This window comes from Seriola dumerili, unplaced genomic scaffold (genome assembly GCF_002260705.1).
Source record: "Seriola dumerili isolate Sdu_G_001 unplaced genomic scaffold, Sdu_1.0 BDQW01000044.1, whole genome shotgun sequence".
NCBI classification, from domain to species: domain Eukaryota; kingdom Metazoa; phylum Chordata; class Actinopteri; order Carangiformes; family Carangidae; genus Seriola; species Seriola dumerili.
Window position 1 is genome coordinate 683782 of NW_019174299.1, and position 19732 is coordinate 703513.

Genomic DNA, 19732 nt, shown 5'->3' on the forward strand with positions numbered 1-19732 from the left:
TAATTTGTATTTGTTTTTAATTTTGGCTCAGTCCTACTTTGTCATGAGGTTTACGATATCCGGGGAGAAGAGCCGTGTGATAGCGTTGTCATTTTGGCTGCTCTCAGAGCCAGTCAATTTAGGGTCGTTGCCTAAAATATTTACATATTATGATATTTATAAATAATTAGAAAATATGGCAAACATACATGGTTATCGTGTTCGAAATAAAATATAAACAAATATCATCTGCAAACAAACAAAAAAAACACTTGTTGATACTGTTGCTTAGGGAGGAGAAAAAGACAGATATTAGAGATGGTCTTGTGTGTGGGAACCACATGGGTCTGTGTGCCATTATGATTATGAATTACCCATTACAACAGATTTTTTTTATTCTCAAAAGAAGGGATTTGGGCCAATGATACCCACTGTGTGCTTGAGTTATTCCATTAAATTTGCTCAGTAGGCTCAAAGTCCACTGCTGTGATTCATCCAAGACAGAACTGGGGCCAAAAGTAAAACTAAATTGTGCTGTGAATAATTATTGCAGTGAAGTTGTCCCAAAGTTTCAGAGCCTTAATGCAAAGATTTTGTGATTTTAAATCAGACCCTTTGGAATGATCTAAAGAGCTTCATCTGTCATCTGAGATCACAGTACACATTTCACCCAAGACAGACGTAATGGCAAACATTTTATTCAATACGATTTGCACATCAAAACATATCAAAACCAGTTACAGAGAAGAAAATACACTTCTATGCACATTACATTATCAAACTGACTACAGATCACTCATACTGAGGAACTGACTCTTCATGGAGCAGCAATGAGCAACTTTCTAGTTAACTGAGGTGGTTAAAACAAACTCCTCCTTTTCTTCTTCAGCCTCAAAATCCCAGCATTTTCCTTTAAGTGCACAATTTTCCTTTCACCTCCATAAGTCTGGATCCAGCTGTATTTTTCTATTGTGCTAAATCTCTTGCAGCTATGATTTTCTTCTCAAAGTAACACAATGAAAGCAAGCAATGTGTTTTCCTCTATTTAAAACCCAGCATTTTTAGACTCTTTGATATATGATTTCAATAAATCTCAACTGTGGCTTATTTACGTTTGAAGTGCCATTTCCACTGCAAAATTATGACATACTGACATGGTGTGTCCATCAAGAGGAAATCAGGCTGACCAGCACACAAAGCCATTAACACTTTTAAAAAAAAAAAGGACATAAGGACAATTTTTTATAACCAATTTTGATGTAAACATTTTCCCCATGAAAATAGTGAAAGATCCATGAACTGATTTTTCTCTTAAAATGTTCAGCATGACTGTCAATTACATGAAATACAAAGATGATAAAAGATAAAAGACTTTTTAAATACTATTTCTGAGAAAAAATACACACAAAGCTGAGGGCTCATTCAAGGTATTAAACATGGACACAATATGTTATTGAGCTGTATTAAAGGGCAGGAAAATGAAAAATATTCTCAACCTATTCAGGAAAAAAAACGCATCTCACCCTTGGGCACAAGTTCATAAATACAATGAAGAGACAACATCAAATGCTCATCTGGGTCATACATCTTAAGACTGTAATGTGACATTCTTTCAAGAAAATAAAATAAGCTCCTAATAATGTATGAATACATCTTTCATATGTTAGTCAGCAGGAAAGGAAGAAAGTAAAGAAAATCATACAGAAAAGTAGCTGAAACTGTTATCCAAATATAATTCATCTTCATGATGGAAGAAAATCGCTGTCCAAATTCTCAACTGCTGACAAGAATGTAAATTCACCTGTAACTTCAGATAAATCATCTTCTAACAGATTATAGCCACGTGTGACAGCAGAGGACATTTACATCAACAGCAACACAAACTGCTGTTTCTTTAACAAAGTGTGATGGAAAGTGGGGGCTGATTTATCCATTTCCACCATTCCACTCAGTAAGGAAGTGTAAAACATGAAATGCTTTTCCATAATGGTATTATCAAAGCAACATGGCTCAGCTCAAACGACAGGAATGTCATATTTGGTCCCATGTTAAATAGCCCTGTATGTCTAGACCTCCTAGTAGAAAAGATTTTATGGGCACTGTTGTTTTTCATTTATAGTCACTAACAAGTACCCTTATAACTGATGGGTGCATGAAGTTACAAGACTGCAACAAGGCTCAATAATGCTGGTTTATTTCATGTCTGAATGCTTTTTATTTTTGTTGCTGCATTTTCCTATTGCTCAGCCTACAAAGTAAAACGTATTGTGGATGCTCTGGGTTTATAAGTAAGGGAGAAAGGGTTTGAAAAGATAGAAAAAATAAAATACTTCACAGTGATAAACTGATGCCAATCAGAAGCAGGGCTGCTGGAACCTAAAATCATCTTTCACATCACACATTCACAGCTCATCCACCCGTACACATACCCGTACACACACACACACATACATACATACACACATACACACGCACGCACACACACACACACACACACACACACACGCACACACACACACACACACACACACACACCTTACTGTGGTTTACCCAGAAGGCTAGATAAGAAGTTAGACCCCTGACTCTCCCCCCTTCTAGGACCTCCTCCTCCTCCGAGGGGATCCATCTGGTTCAGTTCAGACTGATCCAGCATTTCAAAGTCCTCTCCATCCAAGTCTGTGTCCAACTCGGAGCTGGACTGTTTGCGGTAGCTTCGGTGGGTTCTGGCCTTGGGTGGGCCCTCTCTGCGGTGGGTAACAGGAGGCCGAGGCTGCAATGCCCCAGCCAACGCCGCCTGGATCATGTTGCTGGCAATGACTCCGGCCAAGTCGCCAGTGAAATCAGAGGCAGGTGGCAGGCCACTGAGAGAAAGTTCTGCATCCAGATCCTCCTGGTCGGAATCCAGATGAGCATCCACATCCAGCACTGAAGCCCGGTGACCAGCTAGCCCAGATGGACCCAAACTAGGTAGCCCGATGCTTGTGTCGTCATCATCATCCATCAGGGTGGCATCAGGGTTTATGGAGGGGAAGTCTGGGAGGTCTTGAGCAAAGGATTCCTCAGCATCACTGTGTCTGTCAAGATCTGTCCAAAACACAGACAGGAACAAGATCAGAGACAAGAACAAACCAAAAAAAAAAAAAAAAGAACAAGAAAATACCTCCATACTTACCCTCAGAGCCCTCTGTGAGTGGGGTCTGGCCACGTGACAGGTTAAATGTTCCATTGTCAGTGTAGGACACCTCAGCATCAGAGTGCTCAGAGTCTGTCAATGCAAGTTCCTTCGCAACAACAGCATCATCAAACTATGAGAGACAACAGACATGAAAGGTTAAATATTTTTAGGTTGTGTGCTGTTTTTTTTTTTTTTTTTGTCAGTCAGAATGCAGGGAAAAACTTTTACTCTATTGCTCTGCCATAAAAAGGTTTGCAAATGCTGCATTCCACTGTTATTTTCACACTGTTTGCTCATGCGAAGTTCCTAACCTCAACAGGAAGTAGGTAAGATGTGCTACTGTAAATAACATCAAGTACAAAGCTATAGGTATGTAGTGAATGATTTATCTGTGTATTTTACACCTTTCCGTAAGTTCCCAACAACCAATTTTCTCACAGAATAAACAATGTGGCACAGGTGTTCACACTCCATAAAAAGAACAGAGGCATTAACCCTCATAGCATTCTGAGTAGGAAAGCTAAGACATGTCTCTACACTCTCACATCATGAGGTGCACCGTGCACACTGAACAAATGTTCATGTTAAGGGAAAGTAAACATTAGATCTAGGGAGCCAAAAGTGCAGCATGTTAACACAACTATGTGAGAGCACAATGTGAGGAAAAACCTTTCACAGACATTGATTTTTTTTTCCCCATTCTCAATGAAAACAAACCCACAAATTTTAGATCTTACATTATGAAATATAAAAGCAATGTAAGCCAGGCTCAACTACAGGTTAATTTTATTAATAGTGCAGGAAATAGGAGGACCACGTTCAAGAACATCGGTGAAAACCAGGTTTTTGACAGATTAATTAAAACACTGCAAGACTTTAAACAGACTTACTGTTGGACAGAAAGCGGCCAATTCCTCCTCGCTGTCACTGGCGTCATCTGAGGATGCTCCACGGATAGACTTCCGCAAGACTGCAGAGCAGAACGACAAGCATACAGACAACAAAGAATTACTACTCAGTTAAGAAAGTCATATTAAGATGGAGAAGGGAAAAAAACTGGTCAAAACTGGTGATTGCTGGATGAAAATTAGAAGCCTGATGTGATCACATTAAAAGTGGTGAAACAAGCACCATCTTAATGTGCTAATGTTGACCCTTAGAGAGTAACACTGTTAGTCACCATTTAATTCATGTGATGGTAATCTTAATGATACACTTATTTTTTTAAGGTTGTGTCTTTTTAATTTAATTTCTAGTGTTAGATGCAGAAAGAATAGAATTTGATGTACTACTTACACTGATTATCAATAGGATTTGACATCATGTATCCACGAACGCTGAAGTCCAGCCGCTGCAGGACCGGCTCCAACTTCACGCAAACATGCTGAAAGAGCCTGTGATAGGCTGCCAGAGGGGCCAGGAGAGTTGCTAACACTGAGACAAAGGCAAAAAATACTAGTCATTGTGCATGAAGAGGTCATTCTGTTGTGTTTAATGTATGTGATAAGAAAAACATTCAGTATAGATTCAGTATCTAGTAGTCTGCTCACTGTAGATAGACTCTCACAAGGCTGTGTCAGCTTCAGTATAGATACAAAGTGAAACAGAGGGAGCAGCAGGGAGTTAACATGTACAAGTACAAGCTGCTGTGGATTGTTTTAGACGTCAGAGCAGAGGGCCTTGGCAGGTCTTGCCTTCCCAGCTCTGCAGCCTACGCTGGTTGGAGGTTAGGAGATTAGCCCAGTCTCAGCCTGACCTCCTTAGCTTTCTACCTGGCTCCATTCCCTCCTTCACTCCTGCCCCGTGTGTCTCATCCTGGCTTTAATCACCTCACAAGCTAGGCCCTGGTATTGGGGCACCATATATCTGGTTTCACCACCCATGCATTTTTAATAGAACCAGTCAGGCTGAGTTTCCCTGTCACTGTGGTTTTGTGAAGTGGAATGCACATGTAGTTAGGGCTGGTGAAACTGCTGGGACTCACCAGCAGAGTAGGAGAGCACCAATCCAGGAATGTAGCGCCCAACCACAGCCAAACAGGTGAACACTCCACAGGTCAGGATGCAAAACTGACAGAGCAACAAAACACACAGGGAATGAAGTCAGCACCAATAATACATGTTGACTATGGTGCATCTATCCATTGTTTACTGGTGAAACCCGATGGATTATTGATTGGCAGAATTGTGTAATGACAATTATAACCACAGGCAATCAGAAAAGGGAAAAGGGACATTAAATACATATTTTAAAAGGTGAGTTGCCATTCTGTGATATATTTTGAATGAGGTTTTCTGAATATCCTTTTTTTGTATGTATGGTCCTCACCTTTCCAGGGTTTTGTCGTTTGTACTGCATCATACTGGATGTGAGAACTGTTCCACTGACCCAGGCCTCAGCGATATGGTGGCACAGTTCAGGCACACTGAGGATGCCGGGCTGCACCAGACCCCAGCTAGACAAACAGACAATAACGCTTTCATCCACCATTTTATTATATCAATAATGCTGTCAGAGCACTGGCTGGTTGTCATAGTCAACACAAAACTGTGGCTAAAGTAACAAACCTCTCATTTTCTGATTCATCCAGGTTTCTGACTGTGGAGAGAGAGAGAACATCTATCACTTTAAGAAACATTACATACTACAGTGTACATTATATATTAATAGAAACAGTGCACAGTATAGAAAAAGTAGCTTGAACATGTTATGCACGTTAGCTTGGGTTCTCTTTCATCTACAGTCTCCTCAGGACTTGGTGCACTCAGTACATAATTCAAGTTCAAAAATAGGTATGGGAGATTAACTGTTCCATGTGTAAATACAAATCACTTGCAAAGTCATGGTGCAGGGCTGCTGACTGATGGCATATCTATTCTGATAACAGAAGTACATTTGTTGCAATCACATAAAACTGGGGAATGATCTAAGGTATAATTAACACAAGAACCCTAAGGCACTCCAGGGGTAAAGTAAAGGAAAAAAACAGAACATGTCAGACTGAGAAACATAAAGACCCCCATTGACGGAACTTGTAGCACCTCTAATTTCTGGCCAGATTTTGTTTCTCCAGGTATCAACACAGACAACCACAGCCAGACCAGAAGCTAGCAGAAACAGCAGGCGCAGTGAAGTCAGAGCAAAGAACCTGGAGGGGAATAAAACACATGAACAGACAGTACATCCCATGCCTGTTACCCCAGGAGTAAACAATGAATAAGTTATATAATTCAACAACTTAGTGCATTCATGAAACTTCATGAAACTACAAAACCCTCGAGTGATCATCTACTGTTTCCTTTAGTTAGAACTAAGAAAGATGAACTTATTCCACCCTCTGATGTGTGCTACACACATTAAAACTCACTATAAATTAACCAAGAAAGATGGTAATGAAACTGGACAAGAATGTTTGCATTTTCTTTTCTCTACATCCAAATTGTGATATCACTTGTGTTGTTTCAGGTGTCATCCATTTTCACACAACTGGATTTCACTGCCTGGGTTCTCAACAAACATCCCTGAGTGTTACTCCAGTTTCTGATCACAAGACTTCAAAAATTTGTTGACCAATACAATGTTAAAGGATTCTGCCAATCAGCAGTTACAGATTAACCTAACAAAGAATTTGTTGGCAGTATGAGATGTAATAGTATTTGGGGTAGCAGTGCAATTAGTGGCGACAGTTAGTCAAAAAAGAAAAACACAAACGTCTATGTGGAATTACCCCTGTACATACAACAATATGAACACTTGTACTACAAAACTATACAAAATCACTGTGATGGTATTGGATTAAATGGTATCGTGCTTTAAGAGTAAATAAATAAATAAATAAATAAGGACAATATCAATGGCCTACTGTCCAAAAAGTTGCCCATATAGCCTCCCCATCTCCATGTGATTTGCCATCATCAGTCTCTTTGAGCAGAAACTAGTCTGCACCCCTTAGCGTATACTTAAGCACAAGTAAAAGGCAGACAGGATGAATGGCCTAACATGCCCAGTGGTCTAATGGAATAAAAGGCTGAATGCCTGAGCGCCACAAGGAGGCTGGCCAGCTTGGCTTTCCCTCTTCTGTGACCCAGGTCAGTGATTCTTATCATAAAAGAACATTAAAAACTCACCTAATTTATCCAAAACTTGCCCTAGACCTACTCTGCCTCCTGTTTTATTTCTTACATTGATGTTAAACAGAATTTCCTTGTTTAAGTACTTTCTAAACTTATAGCTGACTTAATGTTACAGCTGAGTGAATATAATTACTAGTGGTGAAATGTAACTACGTGCATTTACTCAAATATTGTACTTAAATACTTTTGAGGTACTTGTACTTCACTTGAGTATTTTAATTTCATGCTTCTTTTACTTGTACGCCATTACAGAGGGAAATATTGTACTTTTACTTCACTAAATTTATTTTACAGCCACAAGGTACGAGTTACTTTTCAGATTTACATGTAAACATATGATCAGATTATAAAATACAATATAGATTAAACTACAAACAGTACTAAAGGTTGTTAAAATGTATTGGCACTTTGACAATATTAAAGTAAGTGTCAGAAACAATATTCTAATAATATAACACTCTGAATGGAGCCATGTTGCATAATTTATACTTTTAACGCTTTTTAATTTTATTGCTACTTTTTTTTTTACTTTTACATTTTATTATATGGGACTTTTACTTCTAATACTGCTACTTTTACCATAACTAGTTAATTAGTAACAGTAAATAGTAATTACACATGATAAAAGACACAAATAGACTGCTATTCAAATGTGCTCTATACTTGATGCCTTATACATTTGCTGTAACAAAGCCACGAACAAATAAACATAAAATTGACATCTACTTCTATAGTGACAACATATAGACCTGTAAATTGCATATCTAGTTTCAATTTCCAGTCTCCTACACACAAGCATCAACAATGAAGTAGGTACAGCGCATTATACAGGCACCAGTTCAATTAGAAGCAAAATTTGAGTTGGGATAGAAGTGTTTGTAGAGTACGTCTATAAATAGAGCCACTAGCCAGCCATCTGTCTTGTCTTGAATTGACAGGTGAGACATACGCATTGTGCAAAAGCACCAGCTGTTTTCAGTCACGTTGCCTTTTGCCTAACGACCAAACAGTCTCTGTATTGTCTGAATGTAGGTTGCAATAACACGGTGTCAGGAAACGGAACATGTCTGCCATCAAAATGCTCAAAGTTTACCTTATTTTAGCTGAAACTCACCAGAACACAACGTTGACCACAGAGTAAAGAAGCACACACTGAAAGGGTCTCTGCCACACCAGGACGGACTGTAGATAGGTCAGGACGGGCTCGTAGGGCCCCAACTTGGACTGCAGAGCGGCTTTGACAGCCCGTACCTGACCGTCTCTCTCGCTGGAGCACGGTCGACTTCGCAGGCAGACACTAGACCCCTGTTTGGTAGAGCAATCCTCCATGGATGCATCTTCCATTGCCCCAGTGTGCGCCATCTTAGCCTCTACCGTTGATAAAATAAGCCTGTAAAATAAATACTTAAGTGTAACCAGGTAAAGAGGGTGAAGATGGGCAGCACAGCGTTACAAAGCCGCTCCGCTCACAACACCGGCTAAAAGGACTGCGCTAACGGATTTAAGCTAACAGCTAGCCACGCCAGCTGAATCAACGAGTTACCGTCTAATAATAAACACCTGACTGTGTTGCAAGTAAGCATGTTATCAAAGCCACTGGGGCAATGTTTTTTAAATAAGCTGACACCTACTATTTTGTCATTTTTGCAGAAATGTAGCACTCTCCTCGGAAAAGGGACAATATGGCGTAACCTGTTTTTCTGAGACTTCCAACAGCCCAATCAAAATCCGCACGTGCCCCTGTGCCATGCTGAGTTCAGGTGCAATAGGGATATTTTACTTTTGTTTACTTTCAGGCGCTTCATGGACTAACAAATCAGGAAGTCATCTGGACTGTGATTACCTACAAGCTATTGGTTTATAAATTCATGGTGCCAATTTTTTTGTTTTGTATGGCTTTGTAAGAGCTATATAAAGTTGGAAAAAACAAATAAACACTGAGATGTCAATCACGATCAGTCCGACAAATAGTTGTGACCAATAATGCAACAGAGCCCTGATTACAAATGCACTTTCGACTAGAAAATGCAAATTCTGAATAAATGACAGTGGGGTTGCTGGCTCCTGCATAAGTTGGAGCTAAACTGCGTTGCTGTCTTGAATTTGTATGAAGAAGCAGTTGAAGTAGTATTAAGAGATGGAAAAGGGGAAAGGGGATGAACAATTTTACAACAACAATAATTAAATATATATGCGTGCAGAAAGAATGCAAAATTTGAAATGCAGTATCTACATTTGTAGTGGAATGTATGTAAGGTGTATAGCATGTAAAGCTGAGGTAGGTGACAAAACTTTTTCTATTCATTTATGATGGTGTGAGGAAGATGAAGTGGAGCAGAGAAGTCTCAGCCTGTGGGAAGAAGCTGATACTTTTGTACTTACAGCAGCAGTGAGAGCAGGAGAACTGGAGTGTCTGTTGTACTACATTTCAGTTGAATTTCAACCTCTGTTGTTTTTTATATACAGTCTATGGTTGTCACTGATACTGGGTCAGTTTAACCACATCAGATCATGTAATTTACCCATATTGCATCGAATAATATATCAGTGCTTATTTCTATTAGAATAAGTATAATATAAAAATCCTGGATGGTCACAAAGATTTGGTTATAGTCACAACATTCAAGTAAAACAGGATAAAATCCTTTATATATCCCTAAGTGGGTATATATCTACTAATAATAATAACATTTAGTAACGCATTGTGGCCTCTGGATGCAATAAACACCCCATCAACTCCACGAAAGTCACAGCAGAAAGAATAACAAGTGGTGAATACATTCAAAATAAAACTTTAAAAATAGGCAACAAACCAATAAGACGGAATGGGTTTAGATAGTAGCGAGTGTTGAGGCGAGGCATTGAAACATCTCTCATCTTTTTAAAATATCGTTTAGTCTGCATTACACACTCCTACACAGTAGGGGGCGTTGTGCATATTTACTATCGGTTTACGACATTTCCTCGGAGCGTCACATCAGCACCAAGCGGGAAGGAGCGGGCTGCTGCTTCTGTTGGCGGAGCGGTCTGTTTTCTTGTGTTATTTAGCTAGCAAGCAGTCAGCAGGCTAGCTAAACAAGGAGCAACTGAGGACTGAACATGCCGCGGGAAATCATAACGCTTCAGCTGGGACAATGTGGAAATCAGAGTACGTGAAAGACGCAGTTAATGTTGAATTGGCATCCTCCTACTTCTAGCCAGTGTCCAACATTTAACTAAGTCAGCTAGCTAAGGTGATCTGTCAAGCTCAGTGCTGTGTAACGACGTTAGTTAAGTGCTAGTATTAAGTCTAGCTAAACTCAAAATATAACATAACAAGCGACAACGCCAGTATAACCTAGCTGACTTGTAGCTAATGTGTTTGCTACCCAGCAAATGTTATCTAATGCATGTTAACTTTAGCTGCCGGTGCAGGTTATGCTAATTGTTGTAGCAGTTTGTTTAATAAACCAGTAAGGCCATTAAAGGCTAATTAATAACAGTATACCAACCTGTTCCTTTCTCTGTTTTTCAGTCGGTTTTGAGTTTTGGAAGCAGCTGTGTGCAGAGCATGGCATCAGTCCGGAGGGGATTGTTGAGGAGTTTGCAACTGAAGGGACCGACAGGAAGGATGTGTTCTTCTATCAGGTAACTGGAGAAAGAATTTACAGCCTCACCTTATTTTCTTCAATGTCATGAGTTATGAATTGTATCTTTTTTGCGTGTACTGTATACACTCACCTACCTGTATCAGAAACACCCTAACATTGGGAAGGGTCTCCCTTCGATCCATAAACAGCCTCAGTTCTTCGTGGCATGTTGGAAACATTTCTTTGAAATTCTGGTTCATGTTGACATGCTTGCATTGCATAAATTCAGCAGATTTGTCTGCTGCCCATTAATTCTCTACCTCATCCTAAAGGTGTTCTATTGTATTCAGATCTAGTGAGTGGGGAGGCCACTGAAGTACACTGAACTAATTGTCGGGTACATGAAACCAGTTTGAGACAACATTCACTTTGTGACATGCTGTATTATCGTATTGGAAGCAGCCATTAGAAGATGGTGAATTGTAGCCATAAAGGGATGCACATGGTCATCAACAATGCTCAGGGCATTCAAATGAGGATTGATTGGTACTAAGGGGCCGAAAGTGTGCCAAGAAGAAACATTCCCCTCACCATTATACCACCACCACCAGCCTGCACTGTTCACACAAGGCAGGTTAGGTCCATGGATTCATGCTTCTGATGGAAAATTCTGAACCAGCCATCCGCGTACCTCAGCAGAAATGTGTGCCCACTGCAGCCTCAAATTTCTGTCCTTGGCTGACAGGAGAGGAACCAAACATGGTCTTCTGCTGTTGTTATCTGAGTTACCATGGCCTTTTTGTCAGCTCCAACCAGTCCGACTATTCTCCTCTTACCCCTCTTATCAACAAGTAATTTCTGTCCCCAGAGCTGCAGCTCAAGTCTCTGGATGTTTTTTTTGGCTTTGGTACCATTCTGAGTAATCTCTAGAAACAGTTTTGTTTGAAAATTGCAGGAGATCAGCAGTTCCCGAAATACTCAAACCAGCTTGTCTGGCACCAACAATCATGCCATGGTCAAAGTCACTGACATCACATTTTTTCCCCATTCTGATGTTTGTTGTGAACATGAACTAATGATTGTATGCACTACACTGCTGCTACATACTTTGTCTGGATTAGACAATTACATGAAAAAGCAGGTGTACAAGTGCTCAGTGAGTGTGCAGTATGTACAGTCCATTGAAGCTTGTGTGCAGCTGAGATGTAACAATGTTGTTTGCCACTAGATGGCGGGCTTGTAGTGTAAACTGAAGTAACCCAGACCATGCAAGAAGGTAGCATCCTACAAACAGTGCAGTGTCACCAACTAACCCCTGGTTGTTTATAAAACTCAACAGGCTGATGATGAACACTACATTCCCCGTGCAGTACTCCTGGACCTGGAGCCGAGGGTGATCCACTCCATCCTCAACTCGCCTTATGCAAACCTGTACAACCCAGAGAACATCTACCTCTCTGAGCATGGAGGAGGTGCTGGCAACAACTGGGCCAGTGGATATTCACAGGTGATGACAGGATATCAAATGTTCCTTTCTTTAAGTCTTACCATTATTATATAAATAAAGACATAAAAAACTTGATGCATCTATAATGTTTTCCCTTTAGGGCAAAAAAATCCAAGAAGACATCTTTGACATCATTGACCGGGAGGCAGATGGCAGTGACAGTCTGGAGGCAAGTTCAGCATTTATCACATACCACCTGTTCCTGGAGTTGGGGGTGACTGGGGCTGTGGCAGTGTGGAATTTTCAAAACTGATTCAGAAATAAAGTAAAAAGAGTGTGTGTGTAGAAATATTACATATTGTAGTCCACTGACCCTCTTATCCCACTCAAGAACAACTTGCTACTGAAGGGTGAACCTCAAACATTCAAGAAAGTATCAAAGTATTTGCATATAGTTAATGTCCTGGGAACAGACATGTAATTTTCTTTGTGATCATGTGCATCACTTTATAGTTATTTTTTTTGTCACTTTGTAGTTGTTTTGTGGTCTCTACAGTCAGTTTTACGTCATCATTTGTGTTCTCAAACTCAGAAGCTCAGATGACCTGCTGACCCTTGGGCCCCTGTGCCTGTGACCAATAGGCCTGTTCAGTAATCCATCCATTGTCTGAATAGGATCAAGGAATACTTGATTGCATTCACACATGACTTTTCTAGTCTTTCAGGTAAACTCTTCTGTCATTGTTGTGGTAAAAACCATGAGGAAATAAATAACTTGATAGAAATGACATGTGAAAAAGGTGCCACTGCCTGTCATCTTAAAGCCGGTACAGCCTTAGCCATGCCTCACTACTATTCTTAGTTTCTTTCTTTCTTTTCTTTTTTTTTTTCTTTTTTTTTCTCGGTGGACTTTCTTCAGCTGCCAGCCTCCCATAAAATAACACTCATATTTCCCCTCTAAGGTCTGCAATTTCTGTAACTCATTCACATTATGACCCCACATTATTATTTAGTGTGTGCACTCATGTGTGTATTGGATAGGAAGGTGGTGGGCCGGGCTGCCCATGAGCATGTGTATGTTGGCAGGGTGTGGCGTGTAGAATGTCTGGTGATAATAGCCGGGCAAGTGTAGAAGGCAGGTATTACAAGGCTGTCTTGGGGGGTTGAGGGAGCCTATTTGTGAGGTGGGGCTGCGCTCCCATTTATATAACTGCCGAGGAAGAGAGGCATTTGCTCACCCACACACACACACACACACACGCACGCACACACACACACACACTCAGCTTTCTGCATCAGTGGAGTTTACAGTTAACTTTACACACACACGTGGCACATGCTGTAACTGTAAATCTGAACTGCACATAATGAGTAACCCTTTTGTCTTTGTAGGGATTCGTCCTGTGTCATTCCATTGCTGGGGGGACAGGCTCCGGGCTGGGATCCTATCTGCTGGAGAAACTCAATGACAGGTCCACAAACACACATGCAGCTTGTTTACTTAAATTTTCTCTTGTGATCTCGTGTGTGTGTCTGAATAAAATCGAATTTCTTTCAATCTTCAGGTACCCAAAGAAGCTCGTGCAGACTTATTCTGTTTTCCCAAACCAGGATGAGATGAGTGATGTGGTCGTTCAGCCGTACAACTCACTGCTGACGCTGAAGAGGCTCACACAGAACGCAGACTGCGTGGTGAGCAGCAGCACTCAATTAATCCCATTGCTCTCTTTGCTTCACAACACAGCCTTAAATACCCTCACAGGATGATAAAAATTACTGTATTTGGATTCATCTTTCTGTTTTTTTCTTTTTTTTTTTTTTTTACAAGCCCTGGTTAGCTTTTAATTTTGCCACTTGTACAAACAAAAGCTAAAATAAAACACAGTAGCTAAACTGTTCCACTATCAATGAAATGCTGAAACGGAAAACAAAAATAATTTTATTAAAACGGTGGTCAGTCAAATTGCCAATGAAATTATAATGTGATGTCAAACTGTTAAATAAGGTTGGCTTCATGAGTTCTGACGTAAATGGCAGAGGTCAAAGCAGAGCAAGCACTTGCTTGTACACATGTCAAACTGTGTTTAGACATGAAAGACATTTAAAAGTCCTTGCATGAATAAAATTTGATTAAGTCTCACAGACCTATTATACAGTGTTCTCACAGTGCCTTAAAAAGTTGTATTTTATTAACAGAAACCTGTTCTGCACTGGACTTGTTTAAGTGTCTAAAGGAACACTCCACCCAAATAATGTCACAATCATATATATGAAGACAGAGGTTGTTACCTCACCACCAAAGGGTGTGATTTGGTAATTTGTCTACCCAGTTGTCACTTGTAAAGTCATTTAACCGATATCACAAGTTGACAGTTCATGGCGTTTTTGACCATTCTCTGATACAGAAACAGATTTGATACGTTTTGAAAATCATTTTTGTCTTCACCACATCAGTTTCACAATTTGCTAACACAAATGTAGTCATAAAGTTTTTACTTTTATCGCTTTTCTTTTATTGAACTGCTATTTCTTAGGCCCCTGTGGTGCTTGTATAGCATAAAGAAGCAAACTGCAGCGCCAGCATTGCAGCATTACAAATTGAACTTATTAAATCTCAGTAAATTGGTGATTGTATTAGACTGAGATGCTCTAACAGTCTAATGGTGTTTCCTGCCTAATACCTACTTCCTCCAGGGTCTTGCATAAGGCCCTCATGTTGATTAAATTAGCTGGAGAGCTAATAGAATCTGTCCAAGAATTGGTCCCCCTGTTGCGGCTGTACAGTGTGTCTTTTATGTTCAGCTCTCCTAACAACAGCACACTGTGTTGCTTCTTAAAAGGTTCCTTGACTGCGTCATTACTCCGATTCCCTCTCACTCTTTCTTTGACTTCGTAGCAGTGTATTGACTTTCACCATGTTGTTGTGCTGGAGGGAATCTCTTCCTCCTTTTCTTTTTTCTCTTCATTTGTCTAATAATTACCCTCCTGGGCGTGTGCGTGTGTTGTGTATCAGGTGGTGTTGGATAACACAGCTCTAAATCGCATCGCCACAGACAGACTGCATATCCAGAACCCCTCGTTCTCCCAGATCAATCAGCTGGTGAGTGGGATGTTGCAACTTCTACCCCCTCTAACCCTTAACCTCCCCACTCCCAAAATGTTCTCTCAGCTTGTCAGTCAGCAGGTTTTAGTTGTAGCTCTAGTTTTCAGCCGACCTGAGTGTATTTGAACAAAGACAAACGAGGAGACAAACTGTACTAGACGTGTGTCGCTCAGCACAGAAATTACAAGATTCACAAACTAGTTTGGCGAGTCAGTTGCATGTCAGACTGGAAATGAGTTGCACATGGCTGCACTTTCCAAATGGTATGTCAACTTGTTTGACAAGACACACACACACACACACACACACACACACACACTATGATTCCTTCAAATCCAGCCTCAAAATGCACTTTTAATCTTCAGCATTTGGTTCCACTTGATGTGTTTTTTGACCTCTATGCCCTTTGACTGTATTTGTTGAATTTTCTGTACAGCACTCTTGATTCACTATTTACAATGATTTTCTTTTTTCCTGCAAAATACAGATGAAAACATGAAACATTATATTTTTAGAACTTTATGCTGAAGCCATCTGAGCAAGAAAGAGCTTGGGCATCCAGTTTAATTACTAGTTTTAGCACAAAGAGCAGAAAACTCTGCACATGAACTCATCACCTGCTGTTTGTTTGTCTCGACAAGACATCATCCTGACATGCAACTGCAACAGGTGCACATCCACTTAGTTGTCAGTTTATTAAGAACACTTAGCTAAAACGTATGCAGTCTAATACAACAGTCCTTCAATAAATCCTAGTCAGTTTTTTTAAAAATTGTTTTAAAAGCAGCCGATTCAATTTCATGAGAATTTCAGAGGATGTAGCTTGTTGTAGTGTTGAACTGTATTGCATTATACAGAGACGTGTTTGTTATTTAGCCCACCCTCACTGATGATATAGATGTTTTACACATTGTGCAAGAACTATTTTAAAAGCTCTGTGTCTAATTGAAGTTTCATACACACAGGTTTCCACCATCATGTCTGCAAGCACCACCACCCTGCGCTACCCGGGCTACATGAACAACGACCTTATTGGCCTGATCGCATCCCTCATCCCCACACCCCGCCTCCACTTCCTTATGACTGGGTACACGCCACTCACTACTGATCAGTCGGTGAGTTGTGCTCAGAACACTGAAAGCAATTAAATCAAACGGATAACCTGATAACCAACATTTTTGCACTAGGTGTATTCAGATATATATCTTGTTGACTAAATGTAGAGAAAATAAATGTTTAAGTCGATTGTGACTGAAAGTTTTACTGATATCAGCAGTTAATAATTAAAATACTGAGTGTCTCTAAGATGCTGACTTTTTATTTAATCACCCTGCTGTGTCTCAGGTTGCTAGTGTGAGGAAAACCACAGTGCTGGACGTGATGAGGAGGCTTCTGCAACCCAAAAACGTGATGGTGTCCACGGGAAGAGAGAGGCAGCCGAGCCACTGCTACATCGCCATTCTCAACATCATCCAGGGAGAGGTTGACCCCACACAGGTGTGTGTGTGTGTCTGTGTCTGTGTGTGTGTGTGTGTCTGTGTGTGTCAAACCATAACCTTATGAGCTCCACATGTCTGGAAAGTATTTAAACCTATTTCCACTCACTCTACTGTAGGTGCATAAAAGCCTCCAAAGGATCCGAGAGCGGAAACTTGCCAGCTTCATTCCCTGGGGTCCTGCCAGCATCCAGGTGGCGTTGTCCAGGAAGTCCCCGTATCTGCCCTCGGCCCACCGGGTCAGCGGTCTGATGATGGCCAACCACACAAGTATTTCTTCTGTAAGTGCCCATCTTACACGTGACCTCAGCCTGTTCTGTTACATTCTCCTCCAGTGTGTACTTATACAGTACGGACCTGTGTCTGTGTTTGTTCAGAGTCAATACTTTAGGGTATGCATTGTCCTAAAAAGTGAAACTGAGCTGTGGCAGCAGCAGTTGGGGGGGATTTCCACAAAAATTAGGTTTTGGATTGTTATGTTGCCAAACTAGACATTTCCTCAAAACTTCCATTCCTTTGTCTGTTTGCTGGTTTAAAACATGAGCTGTGAGGATGAGGGAAAAGTCATTCCTGTGATGTCATGAAATTACTTCATCTGAGATGACTGAGAAAACCTTTACAGCCAGACATATTACAATGCCTGAATTAAATTATTTTCTCATTGCTCTAGGTCTTAAATTTAAGTAAAGGGAAATTACAGTCTTCTAAGGAAGTTTCAGTGAAGTCATTTTCCTTTCTCGTAACATAGAAGTTAAAAAAACAAAAGAGAAAGTGCACAAGTTTTTAAGAAGTCAGAAAAAGAACCTGAAACTTAACACCTTCCAGGGGGTTCGTTTTGATGTCCTCTGTGTTGCTGTCCCACAGCTGTTTGAGCGGACGTGCCGGCAGTATGACAAACTGCGTAAGCGCGAGGCCTTCCTGGAGCAGTTCCGCAAAGAGGACATATTCAAGGACAACTTTGACGAGCTGGACAACTCTCGCGAAGTCGTCCAGCAGCTGGTGGACGAGTACAGCGCAGCCACGCGGCCTGACTACATTTCTTGGGGCACACAAGAACAGTGAATGGACTTACCGCTTGTATCTCAGCTACAACTCAGTCAACATACATCCTTAGCTAGTTTATTCTAACTCAATTTATGTCCCTTATACACATTAGTGTCCCAAAATAAACAGGTATTTGGCTTTAGCTGCTTCTCTGAAAAAAATTATTTATTGGCTTTTTACAGCATGTAATAGTATGTGTATGTGTTCACTCAGTCAAGAGACTGAGGGATGAGTGTTAACACCCACTGTCATTGTATCAACCAAAAAGTAAAATGGTAAATTCTCAAACCTAGTTTATATAAATCAATCAATACTCAATACCTCTGTGCAGAAAGGATCGAGTATCTTCTCTTTAAATATTTAATAGTTGTTTTTTTCCTCTCTCCTAAACTCAGTTTTCCCCCCTTTTTGCCTATTTCTTTGACAACCTGTTGCCTTGTTTTGGTCTATTTTATACTGACTACAGTAACTCTTGTACAGCTGATTCACAGTAAAGCGTCTACAGCCTACAAAAATGACTGCCTTGAATAATGAGAGTAGGGTTGGCAGAGGGCATTGCATGATGGTTAATGTAGGTTCTTATATCCCAGACATTTCTGACATGGTGCATTGTACCGTCTGTCTGCTGCTGATACACATTGCTCATTTGTCCCCACTGTGCAAGACCAACAAGAATATCAAGTTGAAGTTGGGCTCAGGCCGAAAATGGTGTTAAAATACCTCCCATATTAACTGCAATGACATTTTAACAGCATTCGTCACCTGCAGTAAGGAAAGTAACAGTTTGCACAGATGAACACATTGTACAAGGATGGCTCTCTGTTTAACACTTCATCTCTATGCCTGTAAATATACTTAAAAGAATAGCTGGTTCACTGGCATTCTCTGTATCGTCTCAGTGGAACTACCCATGTTGCTTTGCTTGTTGGACCTGTTTAAAAATGATGAATAAACACATTTTTCTATTATTTCTTATTTTCCATTTTTGCTGTAATCACACTTGGTCATTTTGCGTTCCTTCAGCTGCTTTCCTGTGAAATGATGAAACACCATTTTCTCCTTCACCTGGAGCTGCTGTGTCCTGGTGGCCGTTCATCTAACTCAGTTAAGGCTCATTACCACAGGGGAACGTAAAGGCACTTAGCAACGCTTGCTCAACCAGCTATTGTTTTTAACCAGAAAAGCTTGGGGGGGAGGCAGCTCTCAGCTCTGCTGCTGGCGCCAAACTTAAGCCTTTTATAAAATGTGCCTTGGTGAAAACAATAGTCTTACATTGCTTCACTAGTCGAGGCACAAGAAAGCACATTTTCTGGAAATGAAACAGGGGAAATGAGGGCTGAGGCTAAACAATAGTACCCAACACTAAATATGGTAAAATGGTGCTGTTTTTATTAATTACATACAGTATTTATAGTTTTTATTGCACTTCCAAGTTAGTTAAAAACAAACAATAGTGCAATTAACTATACACACATTAAATGAAAAGGTACCGTGCAGCATACACACAAGCATATTACAAAGCAACAACATCCGCGGTTTGATTTCTTTTTTTCTTCTTTTTGTCATTTCATACATGTAGCTTGGAGCTGCCTGCAGCTGCAGTAAAAAAAGCAAAGACCTGCTTCTGAGCAGGAGACAGGGCTAACTGTGCAATGACTCATCAAGGCCGTCCATGGTAAGAAAACATTAGTTTTGAGGATGGTAACCGCATGGGGTTGTATAGCAGACAGTACTGTAAAATTATCTTTACAAAACCAATTACTGTTCTCAGATTCCTAAATGGTTA

At 40.4% G+C, this 19732-nt stretch overlaps 2 protein-coding genes across 3 annotated transcripts; one reads left to right on the top strand and one right to left on the bottom strand.

Moving 5' to 3' along the window:
- Nucleotides 1-2442: 2442 nt before the first annotated feature.
- On the bottom strand, nucleotides 2443-8989 carry retreg3 (reticulophagy regulator family member 3). Of its 2 annotated transcripts, XM_022739739.1 has the most exons (10): nucleotides 8919-8989; nucleotides 8402-8677; nucleotides 6196-6302; nucleotides 5722-5752; nucleotides 5483-5609; nucleotides 5139-5223; nucleotides 4451-4588; nucleotides 4045-4124; nucleotides 3152-3284; nucleotides 2443-3063 (listed from the first exon to the last, which is right to left on the bottom strand). In XM_022739739.1, the coding sequence occupies exons 2-10, from the start codon at nucleotides 8647-8649 to the stop codon at nucleotides 2516-2518; spliced, it is 1497 nt and encodes a 498-aa protein (XP_022595460.1). In that variant the 5' UTR covers nucleotides 8650-8677; nucleotides 8919-8989; the 3' UTR covers nucleotides 2443-2515. The 2 variants fall into 2 exon arrangements, with proteins under 2 accessions (XP_022595460.1, XP_022595459.1); XM_022739738.1 differs by having other exon boundaries at nucleotides 8402-8982.
- Nucleotides 8990-10244: 1255 nt separating this feature from the next.
- tubg1 (tubulin gamma 1) lies at nucleotides 10245-18914 on the top strand. The gene is made up of 11 exons (XM_022739441.1): nucleotides 10245-10435; nucleotides 10802-10914; nucleotides 12196-12363; nucleotides 12464-12532; nucleotides 13696-13775; nucleotides 13869-13995; nucleotides 15317-15403; nucleotides 16372-16521; nucleotides 16751-16903; nucleotides 17022-17183; nucleotides 17767-18914. Exons 1-11 carry the CDS (start codon nucleotides 10387-10389, stop codon nucleotides 17962-17964), a joined length of 1356 nt encoding a protein of 451 aa, XP_022595162.1. The 5' UTR covers nucleotides 10245-10386; the 3' UTR covers nucleotides 17965-18914.
- Nucleotides 18915-19732: the final 818 nt, after the last annotated feature.